Raw genomic sequence first — 17,024 nt, forward strand, 5'->3', positions numbered from 1 at the left:
CGTCAGGCTCTGTGCTGACTGCTCAGAGCCTGGAGCCTGTTTCAGATTCTGTGTCTCCCTCTCTCTCTGCCCCTCCCCTGTTCATGCTCTCTCTCTGTCTCAAAAAAAAATAAATAAACGTTAAAAAAAAAAAATTTTTTAAAAAGAAAGTACTGCTTAGGGAGTGTCTCTGTGAGCCCATGATAATTTTATCAAACCCAAACCAAGCATAACCAATTTTCCAAAACGTGAAACAAAAATGTGCTTCATGTACACTTACACAGGGATAAAGCGATTCTTTTCTCAATCCCTTGTTTCTTTCTACAACATTGTTGGATTTTTATATTACGATGAAATTTTATAATACGCAAGTCAACCTTTCCAAACGCAGAGCCTCTTCCTAATTCTTCTCTAACAGAGTGATATTAAAATAGCAGTATCAACACATATTTCCAGTATCTTCTGTAGTCAGGATAAGGAGGCAACAGTAAGATGTCCCTAGAGCTAAATATCACTCTCTGAGAACAAGACTGCAGAGAAGTTCATAGCGAATGTGAGATGAGCCACCCACAGAACAACCCGCCCCAGAAAGTGACTTGTGAATGTATAGGTTGGCACGTAACAAAAGAAAGCTGCGAATCAACAGGTAAGGTCACTGACTGGCTGTCAAGTATGAAGGAATGACGAGCTAAGCAACGACTGGCATAGGGTTCATGAAAAGAAAAGTTGGATTACGCAAAATTATCAATTTTTAACATGCATTTCCATGGGATCCTTCCAGGAGCACTTCCAAGCTGAGAACCTGGAGGGAATGATTACAGGAGTTATTCTCATTGTAGGAAAGGCAAACTGTACAGGGCAGGGCCTCCCTAGAGCCCCAAGGGAACACTCCTCTTGGCTCTAAATCTATGCTTGCCAAAAACTTTCTGATGACACTCTTCCCCTCCAGTGGGCTTCATGCCCAGTGCGAAGCCCAACATGGGGCTTGAACTCACAACCCTAAGATCAAGACCTGAGCTGAGATCAAGAGTTGGATGCTTAACTGACTGAGCTGCCCAGACACCCCAACTTTCTGATGACTTTCTAATGCAACTTCCCAGGTTCCTCAATACTGGGAAGAGGTGCTCAGAAGAGTAAACAGATGTCCTAGTCCCTAGAGAAGCATGTCTGCCCCGTGCGGGTATATCACATTGTATTAGAGCTATTTGTCTACATTCCCCAGATTATGAGCAATTTGAAGGAAAGGACACAGCACTTCTTCACTCTTGTCTAAAGTATAGCTGGGTAAGAATCAGCTGACTGAATGAATGAATGGCTCCGCTCAACCATTCACATGAGGCTGGTTAGCCACAGAACTCTGAGCCAAGCAATTAGGAAGGAGCTCCTTGGACTGTGGGGCTGAGGAAAGGGAGATGACTGCCACTTTGTGAGACCCTGTGTGCACAACCACAAGCCCACTTCCCTTCCTGTTGCTATAAGTCCATCCTCCTCATACTCCCTACTGCTTACTCAGAGCTGACCTCAGGGATGCTCTATGCTTTGAAATTTGAGCCTTCAATATCCCAAACCAACTAAACCTACTCCTTGTTCATTCCCCATTGGTGCTCAGCTCCACTATGTACCTAGTACCCTGGCGGTAAAGATCAAGGAGTGTCCCTCCCTCATCAACCCCTCTCCCACTCTGGACTAGCATTTGGTCTTATAAATTCACCTTACTAAATACTTTTCAAATCTATGCCCTCCTCACCAAGAGCACCACTACAAATTTTAATCCAAGCCTTCGTTATCTTTTGCCTGAACTCTTACAATACAGTCAGAATGGTTCTAACTCCCTCTAATCGAGAGTGACTTTTCAAAATGCAAATCTGACCACTTCTCAACTACAGGATACACTCTAAACTCTCGGCTTAAAAATTGTTCTGACCCAGCTCTCACTCCCTACGCGATGGCCACCTCTGGTCTCTGACCCTTCCCACCGTATCCTGCACTCTAACCCTAACCCTATTGAACTGTCTGCCGCTTCCTAACCGTACCACACACTTGAAACTTTCTGCATCTTCACATGCTATTTCCTCTGAACGGAACCCACCGCATCCTCCTGAAAACTTCTAAAATACACCTTTTGCGTCTTACTGAAATCATTACATGTTTCTAGTGTTACTAAATTACGAGGTCAAAGTTAACAGGTGTGGTTCTTCTCACCTACTTTGTACCAACACCACCGTCCACCCCCACCCCCATCTTCCCTACTGCCAACCCTGATACAGTAATTTGCTATGTGGTCTAATTGCCTTTCAGCCATTTGATAAATATTGCCCATGAAGTTGAGGTATTCACAGTTCACCAAGCATTCCATACAGAACACAGGAAGAACGGTGATAGTCTTAGAGCTTTTTTGTACTTTTCAACTTTTCCACAACAAATTTTTACAGTGAAAGTAAAGAAGCTCATGTCATCTTTACAGTAATGTGGTTCAAACCATAAAAGAAAAAAAAGAAAAATTTAAAATACAATCTTTTCCATACCTTACATTTCAAAACAAGCTGATCTTACCTGAAGATGGGAATGTTGAGATTGTTGCCGGAAGCGATGTATGGCGCCTTGATGTTATGGCAGAAGAGAATGAACGTGAGCAGCAGATAATCAATGTGTGATCTGTGAACTGGTAGAAACAGAAGTGGCAAATTCATCTAGTAAAAGAAAAAAATGCCAAAGTTCAAATTCAAACGCGAACTTGGATCACACTCCGCAACTTCCTATTTGGTCAGAATCACTCAAACACGGGCTAATCAACGACTCGTTCTTGAAAAACATTTTCCAGTAACATGAACGTCTTGCATTGTAATACTTCTGCGGCTGAAAACCACCAGAGCCACAATAAAAAGGAGCTGGGGAAGGAGAAGCACAATGGAGAGTTCAAGTGGACTCTGTCTTCTGAGAGGCAGCCCTGATTATGTTTAAAAAAAAAAGAAAAAAGAAAAAAGAAAAAAGGCAAAGGATCGAGAGGCAAGCCTGGTTTGGCTTGAAATCACAGGCGATCATTTACCAGCCATGACTGGGAAATCTTAATCTGTCTGTGCTTTATATTTCCTCATTTATAAATAGGGATTATTCCACCTGCTCTCAGAGTTGTTGCAAAGCAACCCACCAAAGGAGTCCTGCACAGCTGCCAGGTCCCCCTTCACCCACCTCTCAGCCGCTCGCCAAATGCTACTGTGGTACATCTCTCAAGGGGGGCATCTGCTGAATGGGCGGGATGCACACAGCACACAAAAGAACATTTCCATACAGAAGAGCTCTAACATCATCCACAAACATGGGGAAAACGCAATGACAGATCACAGAAACTCTTGCCTCAGTTGCAGCTTTAACCATCTCAAGTTGGCCTTTGTGAATTTGAATATTCCAAAAGAAGCTGTTGAACAGTTTGAGCAACACCCATCCCGTCAGTCTAAGGGCGGAGGGGGGGAGAAGAAAAGGAATTTAAATGCATAAACATACATTTATATAGACGTTGACTTTTACCTATTCAAGTTTCTGAACCTACAACTTAAAAGTGTTTTCAAGTGACTTAGTGTCTGTATCTGCATCTGAACTTTTACATATAGACTCATAGATACATATTACTTATTACAGACTAAAATCTTCCATTTTTATTTATTACAGACTAAAATCTTCATTTCACTCAAACAGCAGACTTTACACATCAGAAACAAATGATCAGATGAACATTTAGGTGAGCAGAATGCCATATAAAACCACTCCCTTTAAGATATGGGTGTGTGAACCCTGGCTCACAAGTCTAGAGAGAGGTCAGCAGTAATTCAGTGGCTGTTATTAGTTAACAAAGATTAAGGAACCTTAAAATCTACCACAGTGCTATTTCCCACATAATTTGAATACAAATATAAAAATAAAAAGGAGTTAGTTTTCCCATCAGATTATGTCCAATTTCTTTTGGACCAAAACCACTGTGCTAGGAAAGCCCAATGGTTCAGTCCCTGTTTGCTCAAAACAGCTCTCATTGAAAGCTTTTTGCTTTGCCTTTTAATACCTGATCATCGTTGGTGAGACAGTGGCAACCATTTCTTGAAGGATCCTTTTGGCTTTCTTTTTCACTTTATTGATGGCTTTTGACTGCTGCTGGGCAGAACCATCAGGATTTAATTCAGCAGCCACTTCTGCAATTGCCTCCTGTACTCTGAATTGAAAGCAGAAAGACAATGTAACTGTTTCTATGTGACATCCTGCATTCAGTATTTTCTAAATCATAGATATAAATCACAAAACAAAACTTATCTTCTCTTTAATATGTGATTAACACAATAAGCTCAAGTTAGATGTGTTTTGTTTGGCTGCCTACTGAATATTAGGGATATTATATTCCTGAATCGATGAATCCCTGAGGAATCTGGAAGGCAGATTTAAGAATTTAACTCAAATTCAATGGGTTAACAATGACATCAATTGAAACGTTCCAGATATGCTGTGAGGGACACAAAGTTGCACTCTAGCAGAGGGGAGAGAAAGAAAGGTTATCCCTTTAGGCATATAGTTCAGAGGTATCCAAAGCTCACTGCCAAAGTAACATGAGATTTTTCTTTTGAAGATCTAATTTATTACTCATTTATACTGTGACTTTATTAGAACTATATGTAAAACTCTCTAGGAGGGATCAAAGAGGGGCATAGATATTTACAAGTGTTTTCCATTTTATTTTATTTTTTTATTTTATTTTATTTTATTTTTTTAACCTTTATTTTTATTTTTGAGACAGAGAGAGACAGAGCATGAACGGGGGAGGGGCAGAGAGAGAGGGAGACACAGAATCGGAAGCAGGCTCCAGGCTCTGAGCCATCAGCCCAGAGCCCGATGCGGGGCTCGAACTCACGGACCGCGAGATCGTGACCTGGCTGAAGTCGGACGCTTAACCGACTGCGCCAACCAGGCGCCCCTTCCATTTTAAACCAGTAATGTAAGAAAGGCGCGGCTCAAGATTAAAACAACACACAACAATAAACAGTGAAGTTAAGAGAGAAGATTTAATCCAGTTTGGCAAAACTTCCACGTGACTCGGGGAAGAACATACGAGATTAAACCTCCTTAAATCACTTTTAATATTCTAGTTACTAGTCAAAACACCTGGCTGGGATAAAACATACTTGGAGGTTTTTACCTAGAAAATAGAATATATAATAACCCAAAGGAGTTTCAAATAATTCCTTTTTCTCCCACTGTTGCTACTGATTTTAGACCAGCACGGAGCAAAGCTCCACACAGCCCCATAACTCATCAATACCAAAAGACCAATTCCACAGGACACTGAGGCCTTTAATACCTTTATTTCAATCTGGCCAGGAATGTTTTTACAAGTAATTGACAAGATAATTAAATCTCCATTATCAACTATTTACTCATTCATTCAATAAATACTTACTGAGTACCTACCATGTGCCACCACTGTTCAGGTCTTCATAGCCACACTACAGGATCTGCATTTATTTTTTTTAAATTTTTGTAATGTTTATTTATTTTTGAGACAGGGAGAGACAGAGCATGAAGGGCGGAGGGTCAGAGAGAGGGGGAAACAGAATCTGAAGCAGGCTCCAGGCTCTGAGCTCTCAGCACAGAGCCTGACGCGGGGCTCGAACTCACAAACTGTGAGATCATGACCTGAGCCGAAGTCAGAGGCCTAACCAACTGAGCCACCCAGGCGCCCCCAGATCTACATTTCTAAGCAGTCTTTTCAAACCACTGTAGTCTCTGGCCCCCCAAATCAAGGTAGATGTCCACCACACGCCACACCAATGAGGCAGAGACTGATCTTCATGCAAACTCCCATATTCTAATGCCTAAACTTGAGAATGACTTATTTCCCTGTTCGATCTTATTTCAAGCCAGTCTCTGCTATTTTCTAAGCAAGTTCCTCTGAGAGCAAGGACAGAACCTTATTCTCTTAAAATTTCTAGTAACGATTTTCTAGTACAAGAATTTGTGCCTACATACTCAAAAATTATTTGACAGAAATATCAAACATGCTTCTCTTTTGGTTATAAAATAGGAAACACAAGGGGCACCTGGGTGGCTCAGTCGGTTAAGCACCTGACTTCGGCTCAGGTCATGGTCTCATGGTTCATGAGTTCGAGCCCGGCATCGGGCTCTGTGCAGACAGCTCTGAGCCTGGAGCCTGCTTCCGATTCTGGGTCTCCGTCTCTCTCTGCCCCACCCCCACTTGCACTCTGTGTCTCTCTCAAAAATAAATAAACATTAAAAAAAATGTTTATGAAGTAGCAAGTTCAAAAAACAAATAACAAATAAAACAGGAAAACACACGGTCCCAAACATTTATATTACAGAAAACAGAGAACTGGAAATATGTGCACCTCTGAATTCCAACTCTCCTTTCATATATTAGGAAGCCATTCATTCAATCGTTAATGCATAAAACAAGACTGCTATTCCCACATGGCACTGCTCACCAAAACCATCTGTTCTCCTGCCTTTCCTTGCTTTCCTTTGGAGTTTAATATCTGACATTTGGAAATGGAAACCCCTCTTGAGACAGAGTCCCAGAGTCCCAAGGTTAATAAAGGCAATACTGCCCTGCCCCACCCCTCTTCCCTGTCTCTTCCTTTTACAACAGCATCCCCACCCTTACCTACTGCTGTTCAGGACATTTTCCGTCACGTTGGTGGCAAACATGCCTGTATGGACATCTCGCTCTTGAACAAAAAGCACATAAGAAAGACGTCTTGCAAGCCATCCTCGATGCCTGCAACGTGAAAGGGGAAAAAAAAAAAAAGACTTAGGAACACCTAAAATGAACTGCTTAAATTATACAGCTGTTTCCCTGATGTAGAAACAAAGCCTCATTTCATCTATTCCTGCTATCTGGTGTTATCCTATAGCAAATTCTCCTTGGCAGTTCAAGATGATCTGTGGCAATTTCACTCACAATTTCTTTCATGTACTCTCAACTAAAATTTAAACTTGGAATTTGACTACTAAAATGCCTGAATAGTGTACTCTGCAAATAATAAACCAAATACCAAAAGAAAAATGCCTTATTTCATTACTACATTTTTTAAAAGTAAGTTCAATGCTGTATATATAAGCAATATAGCTTATGGCTGTGGGCTATAAAGAGATAATTTGGAAGTCTTTTCCTACCATAAAGGGCTTTTTTGTTATTATAGTAATTCTTCTAAGATAATCGCTAACTCCCAAAATGAGTGGACAAGGCTAGTCAAGGGAAGTCAAGGATAACTAAAGTATGGCCTGAACACCTATATACAGGGCTCATGAGGCCAGAAGTTCTTTCCCTTTTTCTTCCCCCACATTTGACATTTCTAAGAGATAGGACATATTCACACCAATGTTGGTGGCTATGTGTTATTTATATGGGGGCTTGGGGACAGAGAACTCAGAAAAAGGTTAGAACCTTCATATGCAATATTTTGAAACCATGTGTAATGATTGTGTAATGCCTCATTATCATTTCCCCCTTAAGGACATTCAAATGGCCAGATTTCAAATATAAATTCATGAACTCTGAAAAGCCTTCAGTTGAAGAAATTTGAGGAAGAACTGTGGAATCACTCGTTCCTTCATCTTTTTTGCTGACATTCTCTTTTTCTTCCTCCTTTCCTAGTTGTCTGCAAATTTGGTCCAATAGGGTAAATATTTAATTCTAAATTCTTCCTCGAGTGAATACTTTCAGAACTGTTATTAGAATGTACAGTCTCAGGGGTGCCTTGGTGGCTCTGTCGGTTGAGCATCCGACTTCAGCTCAGGTCATGATCTCAGGTCTGTGGGTTTGAGCCCTGCTTCAGGCTCTGTGCTGACAGCTCAGAGCCTGGAGCCAGTTTCAGATTCTGTGTCTCCCTCTCTCTCTGACCCTCCCCCGTTCATGTTCTGTCTCTCTCTGTCTCAAAAAATAAATAAACGTTAAAAAAAAATTAAAAAAAAAAAAAAAAAAAAGAATGCACAAAGTCCCAGTTCTTGATGAAATCCTTTTGTAATGGACTGAAAGCTGTGTGTGTGTGTATAAAAATGTCTACCCTTCACTTCATGTAACACACAGAGCAGCCAAACAGCCAGCTCAACCACACAGGCAGTTTATTACACCAAACGGTTTCATATCACCGAGTCATTATCACATTGAATGGTTTCATATCACTGAGTCAATATAGCATATGCTTTTTTTTTCTTAACTGCCTCCAACTGAGGACAACAAATGAACCCTCTGACTTTATACATAAAATGTCTACTTACATAAACAAGAAGAGGCTCTCTATGAGATCCCTTTTCTTAGGATCTTAATCAAGTCAAAAAGGGAAAAAAAAAAAAAAAAAATCAGTGGCCCAGAATTTCTCCTCTCTCCTTTAAATGTAAGATAGAGACAGAAGGGTAGCATGGGAATGGGAAAAAATATGTCCCTTGATTTTAGTTCTATTAAAAAAAAAAAAAGGCATTTAATATATATGCAAGTATTGTCATTCTCAATTATGATCTCATCACCAAAATATGATTAGTAATTCCAGAAAGCCTTCAAATTTAAGTATTTGACTTCTTAGATAAATTTTCACAGAATTTAAAGCATTTCTCATCACCTGAGCCTACTACTGACCTATCCCAGGCATTTACTCTTAGAATTATAAGGACTGGTAGCATTTTTTGGCTGCCATTCTCTCCCGCCTCACAGACTTTCACACAATCTTCCCTCCCCCCTCCCTTATCCCCTAGCCTAGATTCATTAAAACAAAGCCTCTTTTCTCTCACTCAGATGCCCAACAGCCCATCCCCACGTGTCTGAAGTCTGGAAGAATTCTAAAAAAAGTCTTAAGCTAATAATAAATGAAAGAGCATTTGCTCAATATAGGAAAATATCTTCTAAAACTCCATAGATCAGGCTGATTTCAATTTTTAAGTATAAAATAATAATTTGTAAGCCATTCAACCCTACCCTTTCCTCAGATAAATCTTTACCATGTTTTGTCACACTTCAGATATAAAATCAGTATACAGGGGCCCCTGGGTGGCTCGGTTGGTTGAGCATCCAACTCTTGATTTCAGCTTAGGTCATGGTCTCACGGTCCATGGGATCAAGCCCCTCGTCAGGCTTTGCCCTGGAAGCACACAGCCTGCTTGGGATTCTCTCTCCCTCTCTCTGCCCCTCCCCCACTCACTCTCTCTCAAAATAAATGAATAAGCTTTAAAAATATATATATACTGGGATGCCTGGGTGGCTTAGTTAAGCGTTCGACTTCAGCTCAGGTCATGATCTCATAGTTCATGAGTTCAAGCCCCGTGTCGGACTCTGTGCTGACAGCTCAAAGCCTGGAGCCTGCTTTGGATTCTGTCTCCCTCTCTCTCTGCCCACCCCCCCCCCCCCCGCACACACACACACCCTGCTCATACTCAGTCTCTCTCTCTCTCTTTCAAAAATAAATAAAACATTAAAAAAAAATTTTTTTTTAATAAAAGTATATATACAAATGGGGCGCCTGGGTGGCTCAGTTGGTTGAGCGTCTGACTTTGGCTCAGGTCATGATCTCGTGGTTTGTGAGTTTGAGCCTCACATTGGGCTCTGTGCTGACAGCTCAAAGCCTAGAGCCTGCTTCGGGTTCTGTGTCTCCCTCTCCATCTGCCCCTTCCCTGCTGGTACTCTGTCTTTCCATGTCTCTCAAAAAATAAAATAAAACATCAAAAAATTAAAATGTACACACACACACACACACACACACAAAACAAAAAGAGAAAGCTATAGGTGATATCTACACCCTCATGAAATAGTTACCATATAATTACATAGCAGTAATAGTAACAGATCTCTCAGGTGGCTGTACTGCTTCCAATTTTTACATAAAGCCTCTTGTGTCACAAGCTCAATTCTATTAACTCAAAAACATGAAGAGATTCATCTTAAGGTATAGGCACTGATTATTACAGTTCTTCTTTTGAGATGTATTAGAAATATAAGAAATTTCTTTTTACCTTGTGTGAGTTTCATTGATATAAATAACATTCCGCAAACCCAAAGATGGGATACTGGAGTTGAAAAATTTATCCTACATGAAACGAAATACACACAGACATAAATATACAATTGGATTTCTGGCAAAGAGCTCACATTCCCACTTCTTGATAACTTTTATAACTCAAGTATGAAGTTAGGCATTGCAAAAATCTAAGTGATGAAGAAAAATTACATTTTATTGAGAAAAGTACTTTTTGGCCTTCAGAGAAGGTCACAAACTTGCAAAGGAAATTGTGCCTCCCTGTCCTGCCTCATTCCCCACCCTCAACCCAAAAGAGTTAAAGCTACAGAGAGCTTAAATCAACGATAGGAACACTGAAGATTTCAGTGTTTCCCACATGTAAAAATACCGTACCATAGTTATCTTTAGATTACTAAATCTGGCAATAATGCTGACACAGTAATTATTATCCCCATTTTACAGACAGAAAAATTGAGACTGACAGGGGTTTTTAATATTCAAATCTACATCTTGCTCTAAATGTTTACTTCATTAGAAAACGTATGGCTGAAGGGGACTCTCTTGACAGGAAACCTTAAGGGATAATTCAGAGAGAGTTCTGCTCAAAAGAGAAAGTCTATAGCTTTATCAGTGTGGACAAAAAGGTAAGCTTTCCACAGATAAATGTTGGGAAAGCATAATGTACCTTCAATAAAAGATATAAAAATATTTAAGTGAATCTCTTTAGAGATCAGGAAAACAGTATCAGAGAAAGGGTAGCAAATATCAAAAAAATATTATAAAAATATTATTTAAAATTATTTTAAATAGGGACACCTGGGTGGCTCCGTTGGTTGAACATCCGACTTTGGATTTCAGCTTGGGTCATGATCTCACTGGTCACGGGATTGAGTCCCATGTCAGGCTCTGCGCTGAAGGTATGGAGCCTGCTTGGGATTTTCTCTCTCCCTCTCTCTCCTCTCTCTGCCCCTCCCCTACTCACGTTCTCTAGTAAGTATTTTAAAAATCATTTTAAATAAACATGCCATGGAAGAACATCAAAGATCAAGTTCAGCTCCAACAGGAACTGTATTTAAGCAAAAATCAATTATATACTATACTACTGACCTATTCCTACCCCAAACCACTCCTATCACCACCACCAAGTAATTTCCTATATTCTCTTCTGACTTAAGAACACATTAGAGTCAAGGTATTATTTTGATCTTTTAAGCATTTAAAATTAGAATTAGAGAAGATGCCAGGTCTAAAAAGCAAGCCACATGATCATCTATTTAAATTTGTATTTCTACTGGCCTATTAACCTGAACTGGCCATACTCCCGGACCACAAATTATCATGACCGTTCCATTCTACCAACATAGCACTTCTGTTCTAAAAGGAACAATATTTATGATTAAGACATTCTTGAGCAGACCTGAATATTTAACATAAACTGCTTGGGTCCCACACAAGTTAGTAAATCCCTTATACCAGACTCAGAATTCTACTTCCTGCCAAGCCAACCCAGAATAGAACATTCATGCAGTACAGCTAGATATTTATACAGATTACAAGCAATCTCTATAAATGACAGGCACTTAGATGGCAGAATTTCTGTCCTGATAACTGGCCCATCCCAGAGAGAGCTGAATGTCCAGGCATACCTTTTAAAAGGCAACTCTACTGCCGGAGAACACAGCCACATTAGATTCTAAATTCCTGTGCTAACTCGTCCCTCTAGCAAACTGCCAACAGAGGCTGACCACTCATTTGAGTGACTCTCTTCAAATACTACACTGTAATATGGATGATTTTGCATGATTGTGTCTGTTTCACCAAGATACAAACAACAAGCCCGTACACACTCTATTTAAAATATTCATCCTTGAGGCACCTGGGTGGCCCTCACCTGGGAGGCAACTGGGTGGCCCTAGTTAAGTATCTTACACTTGATTTCGGGTCAGGTCATGATCTCATGGTGATTAGATGGAGCTCCATGGGGGGCTCTGACCTGGGTATGGAGCCTGCTTGGGATTCTCTCTTTGCCTTTCCCTCTGCCCCTCCCCCACGTGCTTGCACTCTCTCTCTCAAAAAAATAAATTAAATCTTCATCCTAACATTTAGTAACCATCCTTCACTATCATAGTCAACAGACACCCTCCATCCCTACTCACCCTCCCCCAACAGAAACTTACCAAAAGGAGAGTAGGGCAAAGCCATAGTTTTAAAGCTTTAAAACTCTCTCCTGCTACCCCTTGCTCATCTTGCTAGAAGTTGAACATTGAGTTAAAAGTTCAACATGTAGAAGTTACATGAAGGTTCCCACCAACTCTTAGAGTTATCTAAAAGTAAGATCTACCCTTCCCCTAAAGTCATACTAAACTAAAACAACCAAATTATCACTTAGCATCAACTGTTTAACCAATATTTACTGAATAAATGAATGGAAAGACAAATTGAGTCAACATCATTACTTGAAATAATTTGGTTTATAAACGTGGGCCTAAGTTCTTAAAATGAATTAAGTCCATTAAGACTACCCAGTAATAAGATTCACACAAAGTTGGAATTTCACTCTGTTTATTAAAGGTCAACAAGCAGTAACACTCTTACCCAGCTCTGGGGAGTACAGGAATAACAACATCTTCCAACAAATGGCCTTTTCCGGCTCATTAGGCTTTCTTTCCATTTTAAGGTTGCAGATCTGAAGACAGTAGGTCTGAAACCACACTCACCCTAATAAATGTTAAGGGGAAAAAGTGTCTGAATGGCAAGAAAACTATACTTGTCCACTTTCTCTCTAAAACTAAGATACTTCAGAAGAGAAACTTAGTACTTCGATTTCTTTTGGTAATATAAGTTCCTCTTATATTCCTCCTTATATTTATAAGTTCCTCCACTTATAAAATATAAGTGTAATTTTCCTTCATGGTACTCCCCTCCATCATCAACACTTGGAACAAAACTTGGAACATAAGCAAAAATTGAACACCGAAGAATGATAATGGCTAGCAAGGACGTCTGCACACTCAGAGGTTCAAAGGCAAGATTAAACAGCCCATGACAGTAGCAGGTAAATAAAATCAGGCTCCTGGATCCATACAGGGAACAGTTAATCTTATTCCTCTTCAATCACAGATGCCCACAAAAGCACTACAAAGTCTTACATAGTAAGCAAGTTGTTACATACAACTTGAAATATTTTAAATTAAAAAACAAGGTAAACTTATGTAACATTCCTTTATCCTGGCTGGAATTTAAATTATAGCTGTAAAGTCCAGTTAGGGTCAAATTCTGCTCCTGTTTTAAACATTTTGTTCATTGAGTTCATTAGTTGCTCAAATACCAGACAAAACATTCTCAAAAATTAGCAGAAAAACCCCCCAAAACTCTGGTATCATTTTTATATAAAGCAGAGTGTTCAAGAAATATTTTAAACAAGCCATGTTATGTCAAAATGGGGGGGGGGGGGGGAACACAATACAAGAAAATGCATATCCTTTGAATTGAGATTCATACTAAAATTTATTTCCCACTTAGAAGAAAAAAAAAACCCTTTATTTCCATTACAAAATTCATACTTATTACATTATGGAAAACAGATACAGAAAGTACACCATCCAAAACAACTCCTAGGTTTTTTTTTTTTTTTCTATGCAAAGTATTTTGCTTTTTAACATAATCACTGTGCTTAAATATCCTACCCAACTGTCTCTTCCCAATTAACATAAAACCATAAGAATTTTTAAATATGAGGTCTCATAGGCATACCTTCTAACAGCTGGAGGCAGTTTCTTTAGATATTAACCTCTACACGATATTATGTCGCTTCCAGTTCTCCACCTTCATAAACAACATTAAAATGAACATCTTTGAATGTTTTTAACCCCTATTCAACTTACCCATTCCTCGTTTGCATGCTTACATCGACCAACACTGTATTCTGATGAATTTGGCAGGTAAGAAACATCTATTGTGCCAAGGGTCAGTGCAGATTCATCCATGTCACAAGGGGTAACTCCCAGATCATGTGCTATGAAAAAATATATATATATACACCATTTAAATTAATAAGCCAGACAGTAGACACCAAAACTCAAAATTCTGACCTCGACATTCTTTTGTTCCATCATACGATGTCAAATGACCTCTGATGGGCTTCCACCATGTTTAGTTGATGTGTAAAAACAGTGTTTGATGTGTTTAAACTCAACATCATCTCCGGTAGACTGTTCTTTTTTTTTTTTAAATCAACATCTGCATCTTTAGACTTCCTGAATAAAACAGCCACGAAAGGGCAACGTAAATAATAGCTTATTTCAGGTAGGTGACGAAGAATTATTTTATTTGCATTAATAACTGAATAGTTCCTGGGAGAATGGAGGCCATGTGTTTATTTGATTAAATATAAGTTACATGTATGCACACAAATAGGTAATTTTCCTTAATTATGTGCTGGTAATTTTTGGTCATACATACTATGCAATGGAAGCATGGGTAAAGGCAAGAGCCTTTAGAGACAGCGCCTCTAAAGTTCCCCACTTAAACTGAATTGAACTCTCAATTTTCTCGTGATGTCTTAAATGCAATGGCATTTGCACTTTTAATACATCTACAAAGCTTTAAATCAAAACCACACCATCTTGAAATATCGGACTTAAAAGCTTTCACCCTTTTCGATGTCTTTTCATACCCTAAGGGAAAAGGTTCACTAACGGTGCACTGCTAAAGAAAACAGAGATTAAGCTAAAATATAAAAACTCCCTAATTGTCAAATTGCTTCAGCTTTTGTCTATTTCTCACCTGGCCTTAAATTATTCCTTTAAAATTCTGAAAGGTCACATCCAGGGTAACTGTTATTTGGAGCGTATATTCTGATTTCGTTATAATCCCCATACGGGTTTGCTGCGGCATCTACTGTCCTCGGCACAACCATTATATAGCACATCCTTAACAATTTAACATGGCATCAACCTAACCTAACAGGCCAGGAGAAAACAGGAAAGCAATACACCTGGCATGAAAGCTCTTCACGATTGTAAAATAAATCAGCTATCAGTTTCACATGCAGAATGTAGCTAAAGCATGGGGAGCCCCGCTGCGGCCCGAGAAAAAGTCCCTGGTGGCCCCAGAGCTGGAGGAGTGGAAGAAGAGAGAGCGGATTGCCAATAGGAAGTCACGGCTTCGCTCCTCCCTCCCTACAGCGTTGATCCGAGGTCCATAAGTAAATCAAAATCTGGAGGCGCCAGACTATCGGCTGAGGGGAACCAACTCTGGGTTTTGTAAGAACAGCGATCGGAGGAGGCTCACCTCGGAAGCCAAACATACCCGAATTCAAACCACCCACTGCTGACCATCTGTGTGACTTTGAACAAGTTGGTTAACTTCTATGCCTGGGTTTCCCCATCTGGAAAATGGGCATATGCTAGATCCTACCTCCTGGGGGTTGCTGGGAGGGTTGGATTGTACCTATAAAGTGCCTAACCCAGCGTCTGACACACGGTGCACGCTCAGACCCATCAATGGTCATGTGCCATCGGACTGTTCTCAGCACCAGCTGCTTGCAGAGCACCCCAGCAGCCTCAAAGGCAATGAGGTGCGTAGGCTACTCAGTCCACGGGAACTTCCCTCCTCCTCCAGGGGAGCCCACACCGCGGCCGGGTCTCCCAGGGACAGAACCATCCCGACCCCCCCACCCAGCACGAGCCGGGCCCACTTCTCAGGAGGAACCCCGGAGCTCGGGGGGGATGAGAACAACCTGCCGGCGTCGCGCCGGGTCCAACGGAGAGGGCGACGACGCACTTGGCGCGGCACTCCGGGCCCGAGCAGCCTCCCGCAGCCGCTCTCGCCCTCGCGGTCCGCACCCGGCAGCTGCGCCGGCTTCGGCTGCGGCTGCTGCAGCTGCCGGCACTTCAAGTCTCCGCCGGTGCTGCTGCAACGTCGCGTCCCGATGACGCAGGCGGCGCCCGCGAGCGAGCGGAGCCGGAGGGGGTGGGCCGACCTCAGACGTGGGCGGGGGGGGAGGGGGGGCGGCGCCCGGGCTCCGCGTTCGGATCGCAATAGAACTTGCGCACACAAGGGGGCCGGTGGGGCCAATAACGGAGCGCGAGCGCCTAATCGGAAGGTTACTCTGCCTCGGCGCAGAGTCACGTGTGCGCGCGCCTGCGCGTTGCTGCACGTGCGCCTGAGGCTCCATTGTGTCAACTCTGCCTATCTGGAGGTCTGTATCCCCGCCTCGCTCTTTGGGGAGTGTTCGCCTGGGCCGTTTGGTTCTCTTGTGCGTGTGTGTGGGGTTAGGAAATTTGTAAGACTCTGCAGAAATTGTCAGGGTTGGGGGAGCTGCGGATCGGGAGCGGCCCTGTTGTGTAATGTCTGTTAACAGTGGCTGAGTGCCTTTTCCTTACAATGGAAGAAAATGAGTTGAAAGAAAAATAAATAAGGCTTAAAAGAGCCCGAGTCCTAATCTGCCTACCTCTAACCCTTCAAACAAAATAACTTGGGGTCACAAGGAAGTTCTTTCACAATATTTGTCATGCCATTGACAAGGCCAGTGGTTATCAAGAACATTAGCAATTCGGAAGGCAAAAGATAACGTTTTACCCGCACCTTAACAACAAACATTGTTTGAACTGGCAGATGGGAATACGAAGGTGATTAAGACGCAGCAGAGTCCCTGGTCTCACACCTCTGCTGCCAGTCCTCATCTCCTCTATGAACGTTAACCCCCACTTCTATCGAAACATGCCCTCCGCGTCCCCCCATCAAAAACCATCCAGAGCTCTCCACAGTCCACATGCCGGAGCCTGGCACGTAGGCCTCCAACAGATAGGCCTCGACTTTTCCCGCAGTCGCCAAGAGGAGCTCCTACAGCAACCTCTCTGGTTGTCCCTAGTCAAAACACGGGTTCCCGTAGTCTTAATCGTGCCCACACCACTCTTTTCTAAATTCTATCATTCCTTCCTGAACTAGGTCCCCAAGCCTTCCCTAACTTCTCCAGCCCTCAGTAATCACACCCTTCTGTGAAAGCTCACAGATTTACCCAGGTGCCACATTCTGGGTCTT

At 41.6% G+C, this 17,024-nt stretch overlaps 1 protein-coding gene across 5 annotated transcripts in view; it reads right to left on the bottom strand.

Moving 5' to 3' along the window:
* GPAM (glycerol-3-phosphate acyltransferase, mitochondrial) overlaps positions 1-17,024 on the bottom strand; it is a 61,885-nt gene that overhangs the window by 19,741 nt on the left and 25,120 nt on the right. For 3 of the 5 annotated variants that reach the window (XM_042908222.1, XM_042908221.1, XM_042908223.1), the window contains exons 2-8: positions 13,865-13,995; positions 12,576-12,698; positions 9,976-10,049; positions 6,638-6,751; positions 4,034-4,180; positions 3,334-3,430; positions 2,533-2,669 (exon numbers count right to left, since the gene is read on the bottom strand). In XM_042908222.1, the coding sequence (XP_042764156.1) occupies positions 2,533-2,669; positions 3,334-3,430; positions 4,034-4,180; positions 6,638-6,751; positions 9,976-10,049; positions 12,576-12,698; positions 13,865-13,966 (794 nt within the window). In that variant the 5' untranslated portion in view covers positions 13,967-13,995. Of the gene's footprint in view, positions 1-2,532; positions 2,670-3,333; positions 3,431-4,033; positions 4,181-6,637; positions 6,752-9,975; positions 10,050-12,575; positions 12,699-13,733; positions 13,806-13,864; positions 13,996-15,720; positions 15,900-17,024 lie in introns of those variants that run through there. The other 2 variants (XM_042908220.1, XM_042908224.1) reach the window with 2 other exon arrangements.

The sequence above is a fragment of the Panthera leo genome, chromosome D2 (assembly GCF_018350215.1).
Source record: "Panthera leo isolate Ple1 chromosome D2, P.leo_Ple1_pat1.1, whole genome shotgun sequence".
Classification (NCBI taxonomy): domain Eukaryota; kingdom Metazoa; phylum Chordata; class Mammalia; order Carnivora; family Felidae; genus Panthera; species Panthera leo.